Source organism: Rana temporaria, chromosome 13 (assembly GCF_905171775.1).
Source record: "Rana temporaria chromosome 13, aRanTem1.1, whole genome shotgun sequence".
NCBI classification, from domain to species: Eukaryota; Metazoa; Chordata; class Amphibia; order Anura; family Ranidae; genus Rana; species Rana temporaria.
The window spans coordinates 12,990,138-13,016,674 of record NC_053501.1 but is presented as its reverse complement, the minus strand read 5'-3'; the positions used below and the strand labels follow the sequence as shown (position 1 = coordinate 13,016,674).

At 47.8% G+C, this 26,537-nt stretch overlaps 1 protein-coding gene across 1 annotated transcript; it reads right to left on the bottom strand.

Moving 5' to 3' along the window:
* Window positions 1-340: 340 nt before the first annotated feature.
* Window positions 341-25,757, bottom strand: FBXO33 (F-box protein 33). The gene is made up of 4 exons (XM_040333177.1): window positions 25,231-25,757; window positions 16,295-16,405; window positions 8,560-9,245; window positions 341-1,407 (listed from the first exon to the last, which is right to left on the bottom strand). The coding sequence occupies exons 1-4, from the start codon at window positions 25,653-25,655 to the stop codon at window positions 1,136-1,138; spliced, it is 1,494 nt and encodes a 497-aa protein (XP_040189111.1). The 5' UTR covers window positions 25,656-25,757; the 3' UTR covers window positions 341-1,135.
* Between the last annotated feature and the right edge of the window lie 780 nt (window positions 25,758-26,537).

Below are 26,537 nucleotides of genomic sequence, written 5' to 3'. Positions count from 1 at the left end.
CTCGGCCCATCTACTGAGGCGGCCAAAGTGCTAACTCAGTTCACTGAAATGCCCAACGTACTAGATTAGTCTACTGATCTAGTACATAGGCTGTTTAGGTGCAGCATCTCCGGGTCACTTTGCATGGTGGGCAAAGGTTCAAGTAGTGCCGTAGCCTATCAAAGCCAACCAAAGCTACTCGAAGCTGGCTGAAAGCCCTGCAAACGCTCAGTTACCTTGCCCTTAGACAAGCTGAAGCACGTGTGAACGAAGCCTAAACACACAGTACTCCATTTGACCTTTTAGAACTTCCTTCATGAAAAAACAAAAAAAGACAAAAAAAATATATATACACATTACATCAGCTTAACATTTTCTTTACCAAGTAAAAAGCACGATTCTAGAACACGAGACTGTGCGTTTAACACTCACTGGCACACCAGTATTTAAAAAATAAAATTATTTTGGCGTCCATGCACAGCATTTGGGGGTAGGACAAAATAAAAAAGGAAAAAAGGAAAAAAAAAAAAAGAAGGAAAAGCACACAATGCAAAGTTACTTGGTAAACCGAAAAAGCACAAATACCAAAAAGTTAGCAACCTGAGGAAGAAACCCTTTGTAGGTTTTTCTTAGAGTCTTTTTAAGTCACTAGGCCTTGCTAGCAATGCAGTTCATTATACACAAAGCGAGGCAAACTTCATCTATTGAAACAAGCCCCCAGCCCCCCCAAATGTTGGTCTGATAAACAAAGCAGTCGTACACAAGACACACAAGGAAGTCCCTAAAGCCCGTTAAGTGCTCTTGTTTGTCATTGCACCAGTTTCTGGTGCTGAAGATCCCCGTAGACTAGAGAAGGTCGCTCTCCAAAAACGTTTTGACCAAGAACGTCCCCTCCCCCCCCAGAGGAGCACTTTTAACCGTGAAAGCCCTGAACACTGTCACGTTCGACTTCATTACCAAATATCCGACTTTCCTTTTCTGTTCTTTTTTTTTTTCCTTCTTTTCATCAAGAAGTAAGATACACACATACAATTTTTATATAGCTAATACTGATTAAACACAGCACAAAAAGGGTTAACTCACTCTACTGAGGAAACATTAGAAGACCCTATTTGCATATTGTAACCACAGGAAACTTCTAGGAGAAATAAAAATGCTAAATGCCTTCGCTGAAGTTTTGCATCTCTCTGTAAAAGTGGCGAGCCGGTTCGGTGAAGACGCTGAGCAGTTCAATGTCCATGACCGCCTGCCAAGGTCGTGCTAATCCGATCGATACCTGTTCTATCAGGTTGTGCACTGGATCCACATCTTGGTCGGCCAGCTCGCTTTGGTCAAAGTCTATGCTCTCCTCTGTGACCTCCAGGACTTTTAGGTCTGGCCCCCGGAGACGAGCGATTGCTATGAGGTTGTGTGCCCATACGGTGTAGCCTGCGGAAATGAGGAGACAACATGTTATTCACCGAGATTATAGGAAGTCTTCAGCGCTCAGTGGTCCAAAAAGTCAACTGACTTGGACCAGGCCTTTTCTGGCACTTCTGGTTTAACCACTTGCCGCCCACCAATGACAAATTGACGTCGGCAAAGTGGTTGTAGAATCCTGAGTGGACGTCAGGATTTTGAGCCGCTGTGCACCCTCGGGGGCGCACATCGCGGCGATCGTTGTTGCAGAGTGTCAGTCTGACACCCCGCAACACCGATCAAGGTAAAGAGTCTCACGGAGACTCTTTACCATGTGATCAGCCGTGTCCAATCACGGCTGATCACGATGTAAACAGGAAAAGCCGGTAATCGGCTTTTCCTCACTAGCGAGTAGAGGAGAGCCGATCTGCTGCTCCTGTGACGGGGGGGGGGGGGGGGGTTGGCTGATCGATTATCAGCACAGCCCCCCCGAGGATGCCCACTGGACACCAGGGACGCCCACTGGACCACCAGGGATAAAAAAAAAAAAAAAGGTATGCCACCCTAGACCACCAGGGATGAGGACACAAAAAATGGATGCCAATCAGTGCCGCAATGGATGCCAATCAGTGCCCACAATGGGCATCACTGATTGGCAGGCATTGTTTGGCACTGATTGGCATCCATTAGTACAACACATACGATAGTGCCCATCTACGCCCATCCATGCCGCCTATCCGTGCCCAGCCGTGCCGCCTATCCGTGTCCAGCCGTGCCGCCTATCCGTGCCCATCAATGCCACCACATCAGTGCCACGTCATCACTGCCCATCAGTGCCGCCTTATCAGTGCCCGTCAGTGCAGTACCATCAGTGCAATACCATCAGTGAAGGAGAAAACGTACTTATTTACAATGTTTTATAACAGAAACAAAAAAAAAACTTTTCTAAATTTTTGGTCATTTTTTTGCAGAAAATAAAAATCCCAGAGGTGATCAAATACCACCAAAAGAAAGCTCTATTTGTGGGTGCAAAATTATAAAAATTTAGTTTGGGTACAGTGTAGCATGACCGCGCAATTGTCATTCAAAGTGCAACAGCACTGAAAGCTAAAAATTGGTCTGGGCAGGAAGGTGTATAAGTGCCCGGTATGGAAGTGGTTAAAGTGAAGGTTCCGCAGGTTTTGCTTTTTTTTTTTTTTTTTTTTTAATGTGCAATGCATGGTAATATAGCTAGCTAGGTACTACTCACCTGCTAGCCGCTCGTACGTCCGTCCACTCCGTTTTCGTAAAAAAGAAGAACTTATAAAAAATACTCCTGTGCTTTTCCATCTTGCTTGTGGGCATTTTGAATCCCACAAGCAAACACTTCCTGGATTCCTTGACACATGACTCGCTTTGTGAGTCACGTGACCCGCTTCCCGTGACACTCGAGCTAGCGCGAGAATACACGCCTAGCTATTCCGAATGGTCTCCTGTGAGTGTTGAAACGTCACTCCCAGGAGACCTTGCGACCATTACGCCTCGAGTCGTCGGGGGAAAAGGAGCGACGCGCCCACTCCCCGCAGGGAAGAAGACTCGGAAGTGCGGCTGAATACAGGTCAGGGTACCGATTTGAAAAAAAATGACAACGCTGGAGGCATTTATTAAGGCTGCATAAATGATAGAAAGTTCAGTTTGAGGGTGAACCTCCGCTTTAACCACTTCCCTACCGGGTCTATTCTCGCACTTCTCTCCTTCATGTAGAAATCCTAATTCTTTGCTAGAAAATTACTCCGAACCCCCAAAAAATTATATATATTTCTTTAGCAGACACCCTAGGGAATAAAATGGCGGTCATTGCAACTTTTTATCTCGCTGTATTTGCGCAATAATTTTTCAAACGCTTTTTTGGGGAAAAGAAACGGCTTCATGAATTAAATAAAACAGTAAAGTTAGCCCAATTTGTTTGTATAATGTGAAAGATGTTATGCCGAGTAAATTGATACCCCACATGTCACTCTTTAAAATTGCGCACACTCATGGAATGGCGCCAAACTTCAGTACTTAAAAATCTCCATATGCGATGCTTTAATTTTTTACAGGTTACCAGTTTAGAGTTACAGAGGAGGTCTAGTGCTAGAATTGTTGCTCTCACTCCAACGCCTGCGGCGAGATGTCACATGTGTGGTTTGAACAGGGTTTACATATGTGGGCAGGACTTGCGTGTGCGTTCGCTTCTGAGCGCGAGCTACCGGGGACAGGGGCGTTTTACACTTTTTTTTATCCCTTTTATTCCTATTACAAGGACTGTAAACATCCCTTGTAATAGGAATAGTGTGTGACAGGTCCTCTTTATGGAGAGATGCAGGGTCAATAAGACCTCACATCTCTCCTCCAGACTGGAAAGCATGAGATCGGGAAAAAGTTCACCGATCTCATGCCGACAGCCACGATCACGGCTTTGTTTACTTTCTGGGAACCCAGGTGTGACATCATAACGGCGCGCCCGTCCTCCGACGGTCATAGAGATGACTGGTGACCATTTGGTCACCGAAAATCTCTATGATCGTAATCTGTCGCCGGCCGATTCGTTCCCTGGGCCACTACGGCACGGGAGAGCCCGGATGGCGGCGGGAGGGGGGTGTCCTCTCCCGTCGCCAATAAGAACGATCAAGCGATGGAACTGCCACTATGATTGTTCTTATGGTGCACAGAATTGTCGACTGCAAAGATTGATATCTGAATGATGCCTGTAGCTGCCCCCATCATTCAGATATCCCCCCCAGAATGTTCAGGACGTCATATGACGTCCAGCGGTAGGGAAGTGGTAAAAAATGTTTGGGGGTTCTAATTAGAGGGAAGAATATGGCAGTGAAAATAGTGAAAAATTACATTAGAATTGCTGTTTAACTTGTAATGCTTAACTTGTAATATCAACGGCTCACGACCAGATGGAGCCAGCTCACAAAAAATTGCGCCCGGGATTTGTCGAGCCCTGCTATAAAAGGACGGGAGGAAGGGAGGAGGAGTGGAGAGGCAGGATCATCCCCGGGACACCAAGGTCTGCTTTTCCTCTAGAGAGATTCATGGAGAGGACCCTGGAGCCGAGGAAGATCCCAAAGATGGCACAGACAGAGGGCGAATTTCAGGCCATCAGTGTCAGGACCTTTAGGAGGCACATGATGCAGTCAGGACCGGACCTTTAGTGAGCAGGGGGGGCTGTAGGCCAGTGTCAAAATCTTCCTGTAGGTAGCAGTATGATCCAGGAGTCAAGAACGGTCACCCTGCACAAGGAGAGAGAGAGCAGAGCTGTGGGAGGGGCGAAGACCAGACCGGTCACCCTACACAAGGAGGGCAGAGCTGTGGGAGGGGCTCACCAGTCTCCACCCACTACAATAAAATTACAGGAGGGGGTGGAGACAAGACCAGTCACCCTGCACAAGGAGAGCAGAGCTGTGGGAGGGGCTCACCAGTCTCCACCCACTACAGTAAATTACAGGAGGGGGTGGAGACAAGACCAGTCACCCTACACAAGGAGAGAGATCAGCAGTGATCGGTCTTTATTACAGGAAGTCTCACACTGGATTACTGCACAGATCTGGAACACACACACACACACACACAACAAAGCACACGAGATTCAAGACACACAACCGACATAGTTAATTTGCTAAATCCGGAGTTCCGCTTTAACCCTTTATCACGTTTGGTTGGGTTCCCCCCTCCTCCCCATACACAATCTCAGGCCACAAAGCCTTTTGTATGTGCTGCAGAATATCGCACACAGACAGCATTTTCTATGCAGAATGTGCGGTCAGCTGCCAGTTGAGACAATGAGAACCCTGAGCCCAGCAGCTGTATCCGCGCCGCTTCATGATGCAACCCAACACCCAGCAACTCTCTGCAGGGGGGGCCCCCGAGCCTGTATGGGACACAACTTTCACCTCTCCCCCCACACTCTACTAAATGCTGCATTAATCACTTGCCTCTCGGGGAAAGATTATATTTGCACGGTTATTTATCAAAAGCATTTTCAGGAAAAAAATTCAGTAAAATAAAGTTTAATGTATTATATCCTTTTTTTTGGTAAAAGATGAGCTTGTGTCGAGTAAATAGATACCAAACATGTCAAGTCTTAACCTCTTCCCACCAAGGCCAATTCTGACTCTTCTCTCATATACACTATATCAGGGATATGCAATTAGCGGACCTCCAGCAGTTGCAGAACTACAAGTCCCATGAGGCATAGCAAGACTCACAGCCACAATCATGACACCCAGAGGCAGAGGCATGATGGGACTTGTAGTTTTGCAACAACTGGAGGTCTGTTAATTGCATATCCCTGCACTATATCGACAAAAGTATTGAGACTCCTGCCTTTACACACACACACACACAAACTTTAATGGCCTCCCAGTCTTAGTCTATAGGGTTCAATATTGAGTTGGCCCGCCCTTTACAGTTTCAACTCTTCTGGGAAGGCCGTCCACAAGGTTTAGGAGTGTCTCTATAGCAGGGTTTGACAAATTTGCTTGGAATCTAAGAGCCAGCTTAAAAAGTTAGGAGCCAGAAAACGCACCCCGTCCCGACGAGCTTGCGCGCAGAAGCGAACACATACGTGAGCAGCGCCCGCATAGGTAAACAGTATTCAAACCACACATGTGAGGCATCCCTGCGATTGGTAGAGCGAGAGCAATAATTCTAGCCCTAGGCCTCCTCTAACTCAAAACATGCAACCTGTAGATTTTTTTAAACGTCGCCTATAAAGATTTTAAAGGGTAAAAGTTTGTCGGCATTCCACGAGCGGACGCAATTTTGAAGCGTGACATGTTGGGTATGAATTTACTCGGCGTAACATTATCTTTCATAATATTAAAAAAAATTGGGATAACTTTACTGATGTCTTATTTTTTTATTAAAAAAGGTAATTTTTTCCCAAAAAAGTGCGCTTGTAAGACCGCTGCGCAAATACGGCGTGACAGAAAGTATTGCAACGATCGCCATTTTATTCTCTAGGGTCTTAGGATACAAAATATATATAATGTTTGGGGGTTCTAATTAGAGGGAAGAAGATGGCAGTGAAAATAGTGAAAAATGACATTAGAATTGCTGTTTAACTTGTAATGGCGCCAGCTCACACAAGGAAGAGCTGGGGACTTCACAAGGCCGCGGCCTCAATTACCGGACATCACGGCCCCCCGCGATCGAGCGGCAGGGGAGATGGGGGCCCGAAGCCGCGGCCTCACCTAAAACATCCTGGCCGCAGCAATCCTGGGAAAAGGCTGCTCGTGGCCTTTTCCCAGGATCGCGGCGAGCAGGATGTTTTAGGCGACTCCGCGGAGCGCCGGTCCTATGGAACAAAATTTTTTTTTTGTTGCCCACCTTCTAAGCCAAGTCGCCAGGACGCTATTTCTAGTCGCCATGGCGACCGGGATTTGTCGAGCCCTGCTCTATGGAAATGTTACACCATTCTTCCAGAAATACATGTGTGAGGTCAGAGGAGAAGGCCTGGCTCGCAGTCTCCACTCTAATTCATGCCAAAGGTGTTCTATCGGGTTAAGGTCAGGACTTTGTGCAGGCCAGTCAAGTTCTTCCACCCCAAACGCACTCATCTATGTCTTTATGGACCTTGCTTTGTGTACTGGTGCGCAGTCATGTCTGAACAGGAAGGGGCCGTCCCCAAACTGTTCCCAGAAAATTGGGAGCATAAAATTGTCCAAAATCCCTGCATTTATAGCCACCAACATTCTAATACTAATCTCTCTAGCCCAGTAAAGAAAAAAAACTAGCATACATACCTTTTCTGCAGGCGATCCAACCCGATCTCCAGCAACGAAAGCTCTGCCGAGTACACGCCCAACAACGGTTGTGAAATTAATAGGAGGTGACGTCACCCATAGAGTTACTATGGGGCTTCCGTTGATGGATGTGTCCTCTGCACCCGCCCACACAGCGAAGCCGCAGCTGACAGCTCAGCATGGGATCAGAGCTTCCACTGCTGGAGGTCGGATCGCCTGTAGAAAAAAGGTATGTCTCGGGAGATTTGGCAATATCACTACTGTGCTGTTTGCCGTTCTCCTTGCTGGAGGCTCTGACACGAGGAGGCAAAGACCTGCCTCTACAGACAAGATTAGGGGTGCAACGGATCACAGTTGATCCGTGATCCGAATGGGTCACCCCCTTCGGATCGGAACACACTGTGATCCGTGGATTGCCACGGCTTCCGGAGCTAGGCCGAAGCCGCAGCCTTTCCTAATGTTATGACCGCGGCTTCGGCCTACCTCCGGAGCCGCGACCATAACGCTAGGAAAGGCCGCGGCTTCGGCCTAGCTCCGGAGCCGCCGCCGTAACATTAGGAAAGACCGCGGCTTCGGCCAAGCTCCGGAGGCGCGGCCATCTTGGTACACCCGGCGGCGGCCCTCCTCTGTTTACACCCACAGAGGAGCCCGCACTCGTGGGACACGCCGCTCGTCTGTCGGTACTAGCTGGGGGTGGAAGGGTCACTGTCCTGAGAAGAGGGGGGGGGGGTCACTGTCCTGAAAAGAGGGGGGGGTCACTGTCCTGAGAAGAGGGGGGGGGGGGTCACTGTCCTAAGAGGAGGGGGGGGGTCACTGTACTAAGAGGAGGGGGGGTCTCTGTACTAAGAGGAGGGGGGGGGGTCACTGTACTAAGAGGAGGGGGGGGGGGGTCACTGTACTAAGAGGAGGGGGGGGTCACTGTACTAAGAGGAGGGGGGGGGGGGTCTGCACCAAGGGGGTACTATAGTTGGTGGGGGGGGGGGGGGGGGAGGAGGAGATGTGGATATTACAGTGGGGGAGATTTTTTTTTTTTTTTTGCCGATCCGAAAAATGATCCGATCCGTGACTCCTGATCCGAGGAACGATCCGAACCGCAAGTTTTTTGATCCGTTGCACCCCTAGTGTCGATCTTGCAGAACAAAGCTTGGCAAGTCAGTTATGGGGAAAAGCTAAAAAGGAGACCACAGGGGATACTGGATACCCACAGGGGATATTCTTCTGCCTCCTGCATTTTTTTTTTTATGCGATCGATAAATGGAGGGGGCAAACTTATTGTCTACCCATCCTCCATTCATAGATTGTTTACATCCATAGAAGCAGCAGACTCAGGATGTAGAACATAATTTTACATAGATACACACACACATACACACAGTTTTGAATGCAAGCCATATTATTTCCTCACCGTGAATAGCCAGCATGGACAGCCGCATGCACCTCCAAGCCAACAGAACCAACGGATCTTCATTCCTACTGTCGCTGAGATCTGGAAAACCGGACATGTCGTTGACATCATTCATCAGGATGAAGTGGGTCAGGAATGCGTCGTACTGCCGGGATATGAGGTCTACCACGGCCCCGGTCACGCAGGTGATGTAGCTGTCGAAGTGAATCCGCTCCAGGGGTATGCTGGGCTTCAAAATCCGGAGCATGTCGTCACTTTTGACATCGAACGCCATCATGTAGACCCGGAGGTTGGTGCTGTTCTGGGTCAGGGCCTTCCAGTCCTCGTCGTCCGGCATCTTATCCAGGGTTTTGCTCTTCAGGGAAGTGCTGTGAACCAGGAGGGACAGTCGATGCAAAGGCACGTGGTTGTTGTTGGCCAACACCCTGGCCATTTCCGCCGTGAAGTCGCAGAAGTCCAGGGCCAGGGAGCGCAGGTTGACGAAGCGCTCCAACTCCACGGCGGTGATCAAGGTGATGCTGGCAGGAGAGTGGTTATCCAATAAACTGACATGTTCTAAGGTGCTGGCGACTGGATTGGACAGGGAGGCCAAGGAGGTGGGGGTGACTATCTCAAGCATGAACCCGCAAGACAGCCACTTCAACTGCCGGCTGTTCGCCAAAATCTCCTCGAAGAGCTGCTGGATGCTGCAAAGACAAAACCACCAATTTAATGACCTTCAGACAAAAAGGTACCGTCCCTGAACCACCCTCCACTGCTGCTTACGTATGACATACGTCAGTCACTGTCACCGACGTATGGGATAAGTCAACAGAAATGGGTTTTACACACGTTGAGTTTGATTTACTAAATCTGGAGAGTGCAAAATCAGGTGCAGTTGTGCATGGCAGCCAATACGCTTCCAACAATTAACTGGTTAACGCCCGCCGCATGTACGTCCACAGAATGGCACGTACAGGCATATGGGCGTACATGTACGTCCCCGCCTTTCCACGGGTCGGGGGTCTGATCGGGGGCGGTCGGTAACCCGCGGGGAGCGATACGGGACGACGGCGCGGCTATTCGTTTATAGCCGCCCCGTTGCGATCGCTCCCCGGAGCTAAAGAACGGGGAGAGCCGTATGTAAACACGGCAACCCCTACAGCGCCCCCTGTGGTTAACTCCCAAACTACAACTGTCATTTTCACAATAAACAATGCAATTTAAATGCATTTTTTGCTGTGAAAATGACAATGGTCCCAAAAATGTGTCAAAAGTGTCCGCCATAATGTTGCAGTCACGAAAAAAAAAAAAAAAAAAAAAAAAAAAAAAAAAAAAATCGCTGATCGCCACCATTAGTAGTAAAAAAAAAAAAATTTATAAAAATGCAATAAAACTATCCCCTATTTTGTAAACGCTATAAATCTTGAGCAAACCAATCAATAAACGCTTATTGCGATTTTTTTTTACCAAAAATAGGTAGAAGAATACGTATCGGTCTAAACTGAGGAAATTTTTTTTTTTATATATGTTTTTGGGGGATATTTATTATAGCAAAAAGTAAAAAATATAGAATTTTTTTCAAAATTGTCGCTCTATTTTTGTTTATAGCACAAAAATTAAAAACCGCAGAGGTGATCAAATACCACCAAAAGAAAGCTCTATTTGTGGGGGAAAAAAAGGACGCCAATTTTGTTTGGGAGCCACGTCGCACGACCGCGCAATTGTCTGTTAAAGCGACGCAGTGCCGAATCGCAAAACCTGGCCAGTTGTCAGCTGTCAGAAGAAGGACTGCTTCCACACACCTCTGGAACTTTCTGCAGCCCTGGGACCGGCATCACAGGTGCCGCTGGGGTAGACGGGACAGAGACCAGCAAATGGCCGTTTGCAGATTTCTCCAACATAGTAAGAACCCGGAAGTGACATGCATTACATCACTTCCGAGTTCAGCTGTCACTTGCCTCTGCCGCTGTGGCCGGGGAAGAAGCTAAAAAGAAGTGTAATCAGTGCTCCATTATCTTCAATGGAGGTCAGGTGAGACATCAGGGGTCTAAAAAGACTCAATAAAAAGAGAACTCGTCTAAACAATATGTGAGACAAAAAACACTTTTTTAACTAAAAAGTGTAAAAAAAAATTTTTTATATATATATATATATATATATATATATATATATATATATATATATATATATATATATATATATATATATATATATATATACATATACACCCCCAAACCCTTAAAGTAGAGCTAAAGGCAAAACCCTTTTTATGTAGAGAGGGATTAGAATGCCTGTCAGGTTTGTATTGCTGTCTATGCTCCCGTTAGGGAGATTCACCCTCTCCGTTTTGCTTTCCGTTAAAAGTAAAAAAATAAAACCCCAAATTCCAGGTTATCCCCAGAAAAATAATAGAAGGGAAATCTTGGGGGCACTAGTTATGGTGATCTGGGGGTGCCCCAAGGAATGCCTTTAAATTTGCAGGGATTTCCTCCCATTTACTGTTTTGGCTGTGGCACGGGAAGTGAAGAGAAATCTCCCTAATGGGACAAAGAATGCAAAAATAAACCCTACATGGGGTTATAACCTTCCCTTTACTCTAGCCAAAAGGAGAAGATTATTTTTTAACTAAACAACTTTAATTTTGGGGCACACAAACACAATAAATTATAATATAAGTTGAAGTTGCACCGAGTAAATAGACACCCAAATACATCAAAACTTAAAATGAGGTGTGCCCATGAAATGACAATCTCCCCTATATTTTCTTTAGGAAAAGGTTTTCCAAGCCCCCCATGGGTGATCAGTTCAGTGTTAGAGGAAGTCTTGTGCTAAAAGATTGCTCTCACCGCAACAATACAGTGGGGAAAATAATGATTTGATCCCCTGCAGATTGTGTAAATTTGCCCACTTACAAAGAAATGAAGGGTCTAGAATTTGTATCATAGGTGTATTTTATATGATAGACAGAGAACATCAACCAAAAATCCAGAAAAAAAACACAATACAAATGTTATAAATTAAGTTGCAGTTCAGGGAGTAAAATACGTATTTGATCCCCAAGCAAAACATGACTCTGTAGTTGGTGGAGAATCCCTTGTTGGCAATCACAGAGGTCAGACGTTTCTTGTAGTTGGTGATCAGTTTTCCACACATCTCAAAAGGGATTTTGGTCCACTCTTCTTTGCCGATCTTCTCTAAATCCTTAAAGGGGTGGTTCCCCCGAATTTCTTTTTTTTTTTTTGAAAAAAAAACACCTTTCTCCCGCTTGCATAGTGTACAAAAATGTACTCACCCATCCCATTAACCTAAGCACCGTCATTCATGAATCATAAAAAAGTGAATTTTATAAAATGACGTTTCCATCTTAGCTCCTGGCAGTCTGAAGCCCTGGCAGTCTGACGTCCGTGTCTTCCGGGTTTGCGGCGAATGCTGTACTACCAGCATTCACCGCTCTATCCCGAGAATGCGCAGTGTTGACGGCGGGCGCGCCGTCAACACTGCACAGTTACTAGGACAACGGCGCAGCGTGCTGAAAAGGACTCGCCCCCTTCAAACTAAACAGAACATACTGCAGAGATTTCTCTGCAAGAAATCGTGATGCTAGGTGACGCTGCTTTCCCAGGAAGCATAGCGGCTATCCTGGAAGAAAATAAGACACGCCCACCGCCACTGAGACAGACCCGGAAGTGCAGGCTTCTCAGAGCCGAAAGAAAGGTAATGAAACCTTTAAAAAAATTGTCGATGGCGAACTGTTTTTAGAAGAAATGTGCCCATGTGTTTAAGGTTAGGTTGCTAGATAGGTGGAACCACCCCTTTAAGGTTTCTTGGCTGTCGCTTGGCAACTCGAAGTTTCAGCTCCTCCATAAACTTTCTATAGGATTAAGGTCTGGAGACTGGCTAGGCCACTCCATGACCTTAATGTGCTTCTTCTTGAGGCACTACTTTGTTGGCTTTGGCGGTATGCTTTGGGTCATTGTCATGCTGGAAGACCCATCTTCAGTGTTCTGGTTGAGGAAAGAAGGTTCTCATCCAAGATTTTACAATACATGGCCCCGTCCATTGGCCCCTCAATGCGGCAAAGTTGGCCTGTACCTTTACCAGAGAAACGGCCCCAAAGCATCACGTTTCCACCTCCATGCTTAACTGTAGGGATGGTGTTCTTAGGGTCATAGTTCCAAACACAGCAAGATGAGTTAATGCCAAAAAGCTAAATTTTGGCCTCATCTGACCACAGCACCTTCTCCCAATCCTTCTCTGAATCATTTAGATGTTCATTGGCAAACTTCAGACGGGCCTTCTTGAGGAGGGGAACCTTGCGGGTGTTGCAGGATTTCCATCCATGGCAGTGTATTGTGTTACCAATGGTTTGTTTGGCGACTGTGGTCCCAACTGCCTTGAGATCATTCCCAAGCTCCTCCAGTGTAGTTCTGGGCTGACCCCTTACTTTTCTCATGACCATCCTCACCCCACGAGGTGAAATCTTGTATGGAGCGTCAGACCGAGGGCGATTGATGGTTATTTTGTATTTCTTCCATCTGTGAATAATCTCTCCAACAGTTGTCTCCTTCTCACCAAGCTTCTTGCTGATGGTCTTGTAGCCCATTCCAGCCTTGTGCAGGTCTACAATCTTATCCCCAACGTCCTTTGACAGATCTTTGGTGTTGGCCATGATGGTGAGGTTTGAATGGAAGAAAGATTCTGGAGAGGGGTGTCTTTTATACACATAACGGGTTGGCGTTAGGAGTACCTTCTTACATTGACAGGACTAATCTGTGTACCACATGAGCACCTACTGTAGCCAGTCTGTGGGGGGGAGAATTATTGTTGGTTGGAAGAGGATCAAATACCAGATACCTGAACTAGAACTCCATGTATATCTCCCTTCACCAATTCATTCTTTCTTTTGGTTAATTGCATTGGTTCTATTGAACTATTCGTACCTGTCAGGTATTCATGAGATTCATTTTTTACCTGTATATTGGTCCTATACACCTCAATTATTGTCAGTTACATATTTGTTTTATTTTATTTATTTTTAGGCTGTTTGATATGCTATGGCCCCGATTTAGTCTTTCGGTGCCCTTTGAGATCTGGGTTTCCACTATACGGCGGCCGTCTAGGTGTTGGCTCACATATATACATTTTTTCATCCATTTTTCTTTATAAAACGGGAATTCCATCTATGTATGGTAAGTTTTACTGGCGCCAATTTCTGTTGCATTTAGGTATTGAGCAAACACTTTCTGTATTAACCCAAATGATGTATTTCTTATATACTCCAATATAATGTTATGCAGTCATTTTCTGCATCTATATTGTTATTTAATGTACTTATAGATTAAATTGAATTATTTGTTCTTTTGATGCCTAGCATTGCCTGTCCAAAAGCTCCTGAGAAAGCTCTCTAGAGTGAAACATGTCGAGCAAGTATACAAGTCAATGCTTCAATTGGTCTTCCTATAATGTCGTTGGAGATCATGTATTCTTTTCATCTTGACTGATGGTTTTTATATATATATTTATTATCTGTAAAAATAAAATTATTTTCTATTTTTCTATATTCCCTTGTTATTTTTCTATGTAGCACCATCTTAAAGCGGGGGTTCACCCTAAAAAACAACTTTCTACCATGCCATCCAGCATACTAGCGTCAGCTACAGTATGCCTTTATTTTATTTTTTTGCGCTGTACTCACAGTTTAATCCAGAAGTTTCGTTTCAGACTCCCCGCGGGGAGTAGGTGTTCCTATGAAGAGGGGAACATGATTGACGGCCGGCTATGGCGCGTCACGCTTCCCGAAAATAACCGGAGTAGGACTCGGCTCTTCACGGCGCCTGCACACAGACTAGGAGCTGACTGCGCAGGCGCCGTGAAGAGCAAAGTCCTATTTCAGGTATTTTCGGGAAGCGTGACGCGCCATAGCCGGACGTCAATCATGTTCTCCTCTTCATAGGAACGCCTTTCCCCGCAGGGAGTCTGAAACAAAACGACTGGATTAAACTGAGTACAGCGCAAAAAAATAAAATAAAGGCATACTGTAGCTGACGCTAGTATGCTGGATGGCATCGTAGACAAAAAAATATGTTTTTTTTTAGGGTGAACCCCCGCTTTAAAAGTCCCTGGGTTCTTTAGGTACCCTTCCTTCCTTTATTAATTTTCCATTTATATTGGCCCAGATTCAGGTAGAATCGCGCAATATTTGCGTGGGCAAAGAGCAAATATTTTTCTCTGCGCCCACGCAAATATTGCGCTTTGCCCGCGATTCACAGAGCAGTTGCTCCGTAAATTGCGCGGGCAATATGCTAAACAGCCGGGCGCAAGGCTGCCTAATGTAAATGATCCCGCCGGGGGCGGGAATCATTTAAATTAGGCGCGCTCCCGCGCCGAGCGAACAGCGCATGCTCCGTCGGGAAACTTTCCCGACGTGCATTGCGGCAAATGACGTCGCAAGGACGTCATTTGCTTCTAAGTGAACGTGAATGGCGTCCAGCGCCATTCACGGTTCACTTACGTAAACGACGTAAAATTTGAACGTCGCGAGCGGGAAGCGCAGCTATACTTTAGCATTGGCTGCGCCTGCTATTAGCAGGAGCAGCCTTATGCTAAAGGCGCCGTACGGAAACTCCGTACCTTGCGTACGCAGGGCCCGCGCAACTTTTGTGAATCGGTGGTAGTATGCAATTTGCATACTATACGCCGATCACAAAGGCCGCGCCCCCTAGCGGCCAACGCAAGAATGCAGCCTGGGATGTGAAGGCATAAGGAGGCTTATGTCTGTCACATCCTAGGCTGCAGTCGGTGTAACGAGGTTCCTGAATCAGGAGCACTCGTTACACCGGAGCAAGTAAGCACTTGCGCCGCGCAACTATGGTTGCGCGGGCGCAAGTGCTTCTTGAATCTGGGCCATTGTGTTTTTTTTCTGGATTTTTGGTTGACATTCTGTCCCTATCATTTAAAATACATCCATGATAAAAATTGTACATGTGCCTTCTTCATTCATTTCTTTGTAAGTGGGCAAACGTACACAATCCGCAGGGGAGCAAATAATTTCCCCCCACTGTATGCAACATCGCAATCAACGTTTTTCGTGTGTAGGCACCAGTGTTAATTGTGACATCAAATTTTGATTTTGTTTTATGCCGCGTACACACGGTCGGAATTTCCTACAACACATGTTTGATGTGAGCTTTTGGTCTGATATTCCGACCGCGTGTAGGCTCCATCGGACATTTGCTGTCGGAATTTCCGTCAACAAAAATTTGAGAGCTGGTTTACGATCGTGCGTAAACCAATTCTGACGCACAAAATTCCACGCATGCTCTGAATCAAGTACAAGACGGAAGCGCTCATTCTGGTAAAACTAGCGTTCGTAATGGAGATGGCACATTCGTTGCGCTGTAACGGACTGAAAAGCACAAGGCTAAAAAGCGCAAACGTGTTAGAAAAACTTCTAACACGACTGGTATTGAACTTCCCTTTAATAGTGGCGTCGTACGTGACCGCGTTCTTGGCACATTTGTGTGACCGTGTGTATGCAAGACAAGTTTAAAACCAACATCCGTCGAAAAAAAAAAAATCCACGGCTTTGTTGTTGGAATTACCGATCGTCTGTAAGCGGCATTAGTCTTGACTAAAATGCCATTTTAGTCAAAAACGTCACCAGTCATAGTATACAGCATATAAAACCAATAGTGAGCACCTCCTGTGATAGGGCCGCATACCCGGCTGTCACACCCCCAGCGCACACACTTACTGTCGGACCTTCTTGCTCCCGGGATCCACTTTATTTAAATACGGGCTGGTGACAGCGCCATTCTGCTGCAAAATACTGATGTCTCCAACAAGGCTCAGCTTTTGAAGGTTCCTGTAGAGGGAAGAACATGTTACTCCAATAAGGAATGCCAGCGCCGAAAACCCAGGCTGCACAAGCAACATGCAGGGAAGATTGGGGAGCCCTGATGCGAGCAGTGGGTGGGCTCTCGGGAAAAGTAATGCCGGTATCAAAATACCTCGATGAGTGGGCATCAGTCTGGTGGAGGAGTAGGAGGTCTAGATGGGCTGTATTTGCCATTTGGAACCTGATCTTAGTCTGCTGCAGTTTCACCGACAGGTCTCCTCCGCAGTCCCACCATGTGACTGAACAGCGAAAAGAGAAGCCCCACATATATTGCAGCCATGTCCCCCCACATATATTGCAGCCATGTCCCCCCACATATATTGCAGCCATGTCCCCCCCACATATATTGCAGCCATGTCCCCCCCACATATATTGCAGCCATGTCCCCCCCACATATATTGCAGCCATGTCCCCCCACATATATTGCAGCCATGCCCCCCCCCCACATATATCCAGCCATGTCCCCCACCACATATATCCAGCCATGTCCCCCCCCACATACATCCAGCCATGTCCCCCCCCACATACATCCAGCCATGTCCCCCCCCCACATACATCCAGCCATGTCCCCCCCCCACATATATCCAGCCATGTCCCCCCCCCCCACATATATCCAGCCATGTCCCCCCCCCCACATATATCCAGCCATGTCCCCCCCCCCACATATATCCAGCCATGTCCCCCCCCCACATATATCCAGCCATGTCCCCCCCACATATATCCAGCCATGTCCCCCCCCACATATATCCAGCCATGTCCCCCCCCACATATATCCAGCCATGTCCCCCCCACATATATCCAGCCATGTCCCCCACCACATATATCCAGCCATGTCCCCCACCATATATATCCAGCCATGTCCCCCCCCACATATATCCAGCCATGTCCCCCCACATATATCCAGCCATGTCCCCCCCCACATATATCCAGCCATGTCCCCCATACCGAGTAGATGATGATGCCGCCGCTGCTGCAGCGTTAATCAGCGTGCATTACAGGCAGCTTTCGTTTGAATAGTTGTAATCCCCGCCGCGCCGTGTATAGACACTCCCCTTTCTCGGGATTGGACAGATCCGTCCAATCCCGAGCAAGGGGGAGTGTCTATACACGGCACGGCGGGGATTACAACTATTCAAACGAAAGCTGCCTGTAATCTTACCCGCACGCTGATTAAGGCGGCGGCGGCGGGGGGGCAAGTATTCTATTTAGGCATCGGGGGCATTTGCGGGAGTACAAGTACTCCCGCAAATACTCTGTATCGGTCCCGATACTGGTATCGGGACAACCCTAATATATATATAGGGCCGAAACAACTAATCGATTATGAAATAAATTAATTGATTACAATTTTCATAATCTATTAATCGGCCAGTAACATAATGGGGTTAAAAAACTAAAATGAGCCCTTTATAGTACAAAAAAGCAAATCGCTACTGTAAATATTACTTTCACTGTCCCACAGTAAAAAAAAATGAACCCCTTACAGTAGCGATTATTTGCTCTTTTTGCACTTATTTTTGTTTTTTTAACCTCATTATGTTACTAAACATCTCAGGCCGGGGTCACACCTCTGTTTTTTTGGTGCTTTTTGCAGAAACACACTACAGTTCATTTACATGTTTTCCTATGGGACACGATCACATCCATGAGTTTTTTTTCAGCTGCTGCGTATTTGGAAAGGGCAAGGACCTTTTTAAGCGCAAAACTGTGCTATTTTTTTTTTTGTTCAATATACTTTAATGGAGAAGCTGCAGAAAAGCATGTAATGTGTTTTTGCGGCAATTTGTGTTTTGTAATCTGCCCAACAACAAAATTGGCCCAAAATTTTTCTTTAAATGCTTTTTTTTTTTTTAAGGCTATTGTAGCAAAGTGTAATTTCTTCAGTGTTGACACATGAAAAGATAGAATAAAATATTTACACAAATGTGAGGGGTGCGAGATCCTGTGTAAATCTATAGATATATTTTTGCAGAGACCCTAGAGCAGTGATGGCGAACCTTGGCACCCCAGATGTTTTGGAACTACATTTCCCATGATGCTCCTTCACTCTGCAGAGTAGCTGAGCATCATGGGAAATGTAGTTCCAAAACATCTGGGGTGCCAAGGTTCGCCATCATTGCCCTAAAGAATAAAATGGGAATCCTTGTAATATTTTATGTCACACGATATTTGTGCAGCGGTCTTTCAAACACAATAGTTTCCCTAATTTTTTTCTTTATATAATGTGAAAGATGACAGGTCCTCTTTATGGAAAGAATGAGGTATTTTCTTTATCTTTTCTTTATCATTAAAGTTAACACTTTGGAGTTGAATAAAAAAATATCCCTGGTTTATGCCCGAGAACCAGAAGGGACGTCAGATGTCACTCCAGTCCTCCAAGGGCATTGAGCCGAGTGGCAGCCATCTTGTCGTCATTAGACTTCCGGCCAACAAGTATCGGTTTCCAGGCTTACCGACCACTCTGGTAAGCTCAAGAATGACCAGGAACTGACAGAAAAGAAAAGAAAAAAAAAAAAAAAAGATACTGGGGTTATAGCATCTGGCTGCAGCAATGACCCCGGTATTTGAAGTCATATCTTACATTCCCAGGTAGGTGGTCGGCAAGTGGTTAATGACCTATTGATTTGTCCTGGGATTGTTCTGATCCGTCCGGGAACCATAAGACCACGGGGGATGGGTTTGGGAATAAATGCTGCAAGCATGCTCCCGTTCTGTTGGAGTTCCCCCAACACCCTACATTACCCGGGAGACTAGCTGCTTTATACGGCACCAACCACTGCATAGCATCACGCGGGAAACCTCACCATGCGTCATTAACTGCTGCTTGTTGCTATGGGAACAATACACGCTGTACCTGCAGGAAGGGGGGGGTTTTGTCACCCGCCCTTACGTGCCGTGGGTGCAACACTTGTCACTAGGGTTGCACTGATATCATTTAGGAGATTTTTTGGTTAATTACTGGCCAATACAGGGTACCCATACCTTTGTAGTGCAACTTGAGGCCATACTAAATAGATGGGCTCAAATCGCACCGCAAAGGTATCGGAACATTCGCACTAGGGTTGTCCCGATACCGATACCAGTATCGGGACCGATACCGAGTATTTGCGGGAGTACTCGTACTCCCGCAAATACCCCCGATACTAGAATAGAATACTTGTTTCCCCCCCCCCCCCGCCGCCGCCAACGCCGCCGTTAATCAGCGTGCGGGGAACAGCTTTCGTTTGAATAGCTGTATCCCCGCCGCGTATAGACACTCCCCCTTTGCGCGGGATTGGACGGATGATCTGTCCAATCCCACGCAAGGGGGAGTGTCTATACGCGGCGGGGATACAGCTATTCAAACGAAAGCTGTTCCCCGCACGCTGATTAACGGCGGCATCAAGGTATGGGGGACAACGTGGCTGGAATGTGGGGGACAACTTGGCTGGAATGTGGGGGACAACATGGCTGTATGTGGGGGACAACATGGCTGCATTATGTGGGGGACAACATGGCTGCATTATGTGGGGGACAACATGGCTGCATTATGTGGGGGACAACATGGCTGCATTATGTGGGGGACAACATGGCTGCATTATGTGGGGGACAACATGGCTGCATTATGTGGGGGACAACATGGCTGCATTATGTGGGGGACAACATGGCTGCATTATGTGGGGGACATGGCTGCATTATGTGGGGGACATGGCTGCATTATGTGGGGGACATGGCTGCATTTGGGGACACTTTTAAAAAAAGTATCGGTAATCAGTATCGGCGAGTACATAAAAAAAAAGTATCGGTACTTGTACTCAGTCCTAAAAAAGTGGTATCGGGACAACCCTAATTCGCACTAGTACTTGTGTATCAGTGCAATACTACTTGGCACCAATGGAGTTTACCCAACATGGGGGTTAGAACAGGCGGGGAGGAAGAGTCGCATCACTTCCTCACTAATGGAAAGTAGTATTTGGACAGCCACACTCCTAAAAAAAAAAAAAAAAAAAAAAAAAAAAAAGGAGAAAAGCACTACAAGCCACAGCAAGAACACACAGCCGACGCGTTTTGCACTAATGCTTGGTGCCTGTCAACAGCCTCAGAAGTGCAATCCTAACGCAGATCCAGGCTTCAGAGGAAAGAGATTTCGAGGCATGTCTAAATCTACCCATAGGGTGCCATTGGCGCAAAAACAAGACGAGGTCGTGAATTTGGGGAAACCAAAACTCTGATGAGGAGTAAGCCTATCCACAGCATGGCTACCACACTGACATAGTGATACAAAGTATCAGAGGTGGCCCCATACAATACACTGATCATTGGACAGCAGCCGCTATACCAGGTAAGGGGGTCCCTCTGGCTTATAGGACTAGAGGTAAAAAAAGCCAAGAATCTCCGTACAGAAAGAACTCCAAGATTAGTTCAAATATTTACCGTAGGGCACCTTGGCTCAAATAAATTATCTGGGTGCCACCCATTGTGATGCCATCCACCCCTCCTCTCCACCTCAGCCAGAGAGCATCTTATATTCACCTGAGTGGCGGAGGTGTGAGGCTCTACATTTAGTACACAGAGAAGAAACATCTCATGGACCCAACAAAAGAGGAGGCTGCTTCCTGAACCAAGCATACTCTACAACATTGGACTACAGGCTTTACCGTCAGCCATACGGAGGTGGCATCTGCTTTGTTGGTTTGATCCAAAGTAAAAGTTCAAACTAATCTCATTCCTGGCGTTCTTTAAGTTGTTCATACAGGTGGAGTCCAGTGAGGGCTTAAAGGGTAAGGCTGCATTCACACCTCCGCGACAAGTAACGCCGCGTACACCGCGTATTTTGCCGCGAATAGTGTAACTTTTTTTTTTTACAAATCCTTCCCATTGCTTTGTATGGCCGAACGCCAATGCCGTCTAAAAAAAAAGGGTCCGGGACTTTTTTTCAGGCGGCAGGCGTCTGAGATGTGAACCATCTCATAGACAGCAATGGGAATTCTCCCCTCCAGCGGCACGAGCGCCCGGCGTTTTGTCGCAGAGGTGTGAATGGGGTGTAAGTTTACCTTTTCATGAAACAAATGGTGAACCAACTTCAAATAGCCTGGCCACCAATTTGTAAACCAACGGCATGATGCCCCAAGCTTTTGCTATATTGGCAAGTACACAGCCCAGGAGGGAGTATCCATTGTAATGGTTGCAATGGCAATCATTTATTGGTCAAACATTACATCTGAGGTGGCTTCTTTGGTAAGGCGACGTAGAAGAAAGACGCAGATCTCATTGGTCAAGTGTAGTCACATGGTCTCGCTGACTGATGAGCACTTGCTATTTCAAGCATTTTGATAGGTACTCACTCTGGGGCCGAGTATTACATTGTATGGAGGGCTACACCGCCAGCACGGGTTCAAGAGGGATATTTGGAGTTCCTCTTTCTTTTTTGGAAAAAAGTTGAAGGAACACCAAATATTCCGCCCATCCCTCTAGAGCAGTGGTTCACAACCTGGAGGTCGGGACCCCCTCGGTGGTCGAATGATGATTTGCCAGGGTTCGCCAAATCCTGGGCTGTTCCTGAAGCCCGCACCACTCTCCCAGACTTTTTCTGCCGCACAGCTGGGCTGTTCCTGGAGCCCGCGGCCGCCCAATTAGCCTCTTCGCAGCCACCCATTGAGTTCATGGCAAGGCTAGGGGGGCAGACACTAGAGGTCAGCTGACTGGTGAGGAATGTGAAGTGGGAGGGGCTGAAGGAGACCCCATCTCCTGATTTTAGCATAGGTGTCACTGCTACGAGACAGAGCAAAGCTGGAGACACAGTGAGTAACACTACCTGTGATTATAGTTGTCATTAAAAATCCCCACTCCCGTTCTCAGATCAGTAGATGACCTTCATCAGGAACACCCAAGTTTGCTGACCAGAACTCCCCCCAGCACTGCCACTCAACCCCCCCAACAAGGAGTAAGAGAAGGAATAGAGAATACATGGAAGGGAGAGGGAAGAGGGGGAGGCACAAAGAAAAAAGGAGAGAAAGAATAAGAGAAAGAACAAGAAACCAACCCACGCTACGAAACTAATTTTACTGTTAGGGGTCCCCACAACTTGGGAAATGTTATCCAGGGGTCACGGCACTAGAAGGTTGAGAACCACTGCTCTAGATCCTGCTCTGCACACCATACCACACAATACACAGCCCTGGGGTGAGTGTTCGTCGTAATGCTCATGCCATGTGACTGCTGACCAATGGGAAGCACGTCTGAGGAATCTTCCTGCAAGATGTGATGCAGCAGTGACACGACAAGGTGAGGGACGTGGCGGCAGCAGGTGATTGGACACTTGCTAACAGGCGCTGCCATTATGGATCTGAAATGACAGGTGCTCTTTAGCCCTGGTTCACACTGGGTACGATTTGGAACGATTTGAGATGCGATTTGACATGTCAAATCGCATCTCAAATCGGCGGCAATTGTCGGCAATGGCACTGTCCTAATCAGTGCGACGCCGCATCTGCGATTTCAAAAAGTAGTTCCTGTACTACTTTTTGCGATTTCGGGCCGCGATTTACATTAAATTGCGGCCAAAATTGCGCATTTTACCGCGATTTTGAATTCGCAGCAGTGTGAACCTAGCCTTAAATGTAATTCTTACTGGTAGTTAGAATCTTTAATATTTGCAAACAAAGTGAAGGTTTCCCATTTAGAATAATAAGCTGTCAGGTTAGTAAAACAGCGATATCAGAACCCATTCAATCATACAGTTTGTAGTGTACATAGATTTGCAAAACAATGGGATGAAGGAATATTCCTGAACGTTGTTTTATCTCCTGGTCACTGTGATATTGTGTGAATGCAGCAATGCAGTGCATGTTGTTATCTCAGCTGGCAGAGTTTGGATTCATTAAAGGTAGATTCTGCAGAATATTCAGCCTCACGCTACTTAACTAAGCTCCATTTCATGCTGAACAATGATTAATGTATTCTAAATAGAAAACTAGATTTAGGAGAGATATTTACTCCAAATGCATTTTATTAAAATAAATTGGATAAAAATCTCAAAAATATGATTTAAATCCCAAAAAAATAAATAAAAAAAAATCCTTGATTTTTATCCACCCTGATCTCTATGGGGGAGGAGGGGTCTGGACCAGGTAAGGGGTGTGCCTATAGGGGGAGGCGGGATCAGGACCGGATAAGGTGTGTCCTTATTTGCTACCCCGATACATCTCTATAGGAGAGGAGGGGTCTGGACCAGGTAAGGGGTGTCCCTATGGGGGGAGGCGGGATCAGGACCGGATAAGGTGTGTCCTTATCTGCTGCCCTGATACATCTCTATAGGAGAGGGAGGGGTCTGGACCAGGTAAGGGGCGTCCCTATGGGAGGGAGGTGGGGTCAGGACTGGGTAAGGAGGGGTGTCCTGATCTGCTACCCCGATACATCTCTATGGGGGAGGAGGGGTCTGGACCAGGTAAGGGGTCTCCCTATGGGGGGAGGCGGGATCAGGACCGGATAAGGTGTGTCCTGATCTGCTACCCCGATACATCTCTATGGGGGAGGAGGGGTCTGGACCAGGTAAGGGGCGTCCCTATGGGGGAGGCGGGATCAGGACTGGGTAAGGAGGTGTGTCCTTATTTGCTACCCCCGATACATCTCTATAGGAGAGGAGGGGTCTGGACCAGGTAAGGGGCGTCCCTATGGGAGGGAGGTGGGATCAGGACCGGGTAAGGGGGTGTGTCCTTATCTGCTGCCCTGATACATCTCTATGGGGGAGGAGGGCTCAGGACCAGGTAAGGGGCGTCCCTATGGGGGGAGGCGGGTTCACAACTGTGTGGGGGTGTGTCCTTATCTGCTGTCCCAATACATCAGTATGGGGGAGGCGTGCCCATGATGGAGGGTGTGTGTCCTCACCTATACATCCCTACGGGGGAGGCGGGGTCAGTTCAGGGTAAGTGGGCATGTCCTCATCTGTTTTCTTATTCATCCCTATAGGGGGAGGAGGGGTCAGGACCAGGTAAGAGGCATCCCTATGGGGGGTGGAGTCGGGACTGGGTAGAGTGGACTTGTCTTCATCTGAAGCCCAAATACATCCCTATGGAGGAGGCGGGGTTATGACTGAGGGGGCGTGTCCACACTATACATACCTATGGGGGAGGCGGGGTTATGACTGAGGGGCGTGTCCACACTATACATCCCTATGGGGAAGACGGGGTTATAATTGAGGGGGCATGTCCACACCTATACATCCCTATGGAAGAGTGGGGGCGTGTCTTCATCTGCTGCCCAGATACAACCCTATCGGGGAGGCAGGGTAGTAATTGAGGGGGGCGTGCCCTCTTCATATACATCCCTATGGGAGGAGGTGGGACCATGATTGAAGGGGGAGCGTCCTCACCTAAACATCCCTATGGGAGAGGTGGGACCATGATGGAGGGGCGTGTCCCCATCCCTATGGGAGAGGTGGGACCATGATGGAGGGGCGTGTCCCCACCTTTACATCCCTATGGGGAGGCATGCCCATGATGGAGGGGGGCGTGCCCAGATACAACCCTATAGGGGAGGTGGGGCCATGATTGAGGGGGCGTGTCCTTCCTACACATCCCTATGGGAGAGGTGGGACCATGATGGAGGAGCGTGTCCCCATCCCTATGGGGAGGCATGCCCATGATGGAGGGGGGCGTGCCCAGATACAACCCTATGGGGGAGGTGGGGCCATGGTTGAGGGGGCGTGTCCTTCCTACACATCCCTATGGGAGAGGTGGGACCATGATTGAGGGGGCGTGTCATTCCTACACATCCCTATGGAACGGAGGAGGGGTCAGGGGGCGTGTCCTCACCTGTTGCCCCGGATACTGCTCAGCACACACTGGACCAGCTCCAGGTAGGTCCTGATGACGTCAGCCCATCTCTCGGACAGGTGCGGCTCCCCCTGCTGGTCGGTGGAGGGCGGTGAAGCTCCCCCGGCCCCTCCGCTGCTCTCGGCGCCCACGGCCAGGTAATTATCGGCAGCGAACTCCACCCGCAGCTCCCGCACGAAGCCGCCGCACCTCCGCAGGAGGAAATCGAGGCGCGGCCGCTCGGCCAGGGAGAGGCGCAGGCTGAGGCGGAGTTCCGGCCACAGAGCCGGGTAGAAGAGACATTCCCTCCAGTGAGAACAGGCCAGGGAGGCCCGGAGCCGGTCCGGGGCCGGCAGGAAGGAGAAGATATGAACTACCAGCTCGCTGGGGAGGGACGAGGCTCCCACACCCCCGCACAGAGCCATCAGACACACACACACACAACCCGGAGAGCGCCGCCTGCGGCCAGCACTCCGCTCAGCAACAACAACAACTCCTCCCACACAGGAGGCGGGGCTTCACAGGAACCGACCACTGCGCCCGGACATAGGGGGAGCTTCACTTCATTCCCCGCCTTCCCATCCCGACACACACACCGCCCGCTGCCTTCATTCCACCAATAACAAACCTTCTACCACCGACTGCGGGCGGCGACCCCGCTTCTCACCGCCACCCAGACCCCCTTCATAAAACCGGACTCCCCTCTATTCACACATGGTATCTCCCGTCATCACTGGCTCTGTTGTCGAGCGATACCATTTATTAAATCAGTGGGGGGGCAGGAGGCGCTTTTCGCTTTTCTGCCCAAAAAAATACCGACAGCTCACGGTTTTACAACCATAAAAACTAAAATATACGTTGTTTTTTTTTTTAATACCTCGTCATGAAATTCTTACATGTTCTTAAAACACACTCTATAGACATGGTACGTTCCTGTCATGGCGGTCATCGTCACGCTGTGGTGTTAGAATGTTCCATTGTGACCTGGAGGGGTGTAATAACGCGATGTTTTTGTTCTGGAATGTTTCGTTTTGTCAAAACGGCTCAGGCCCCACCCGTGTAATGGCGTTCTAATACGTTATAACCGCAACGCTACCGCTCATAAGTAGTCGTTTTACACTGAAATTAAAATAATCACCCCGTTTTTGCAAATGTGGTATAGTCCGAGAAGGCAATGGCTCTTCAAACTGCATTGTTAGGTCATACCATTCCCCGTCCGCATGGGGGTGTTCACACAGTGTTTACCGAGACGTCGAAGAAGCTTTCCTGTAGTGGAGGCCTCGAGTGTGTGAAAACAGAGGGGGGCG

Coding starts and splice junctions, on each gene's coding strand:
- FBXO33 (XM_040333177.1), bottom strand. CDS start 25,655: ATGGCTCTGTGCGGGGGTGTGGGAGCCTCGTCCCTCCCCAGCGAGCTG. Junction 16,406..25,230: donor AGCAGTATCCGGGGCAACAG/GTGAGGACACGC, acceptor TTCCCTCTACAG/GAACCTTCAAAAGCTGAGCC. Junction 1,408..8,559: donor GTCCATGCTGGCTATTCACG/GTGAGGAAATAA, acceptor TCATTTCCGCAG/GCTACACCGTATGGGCACAC.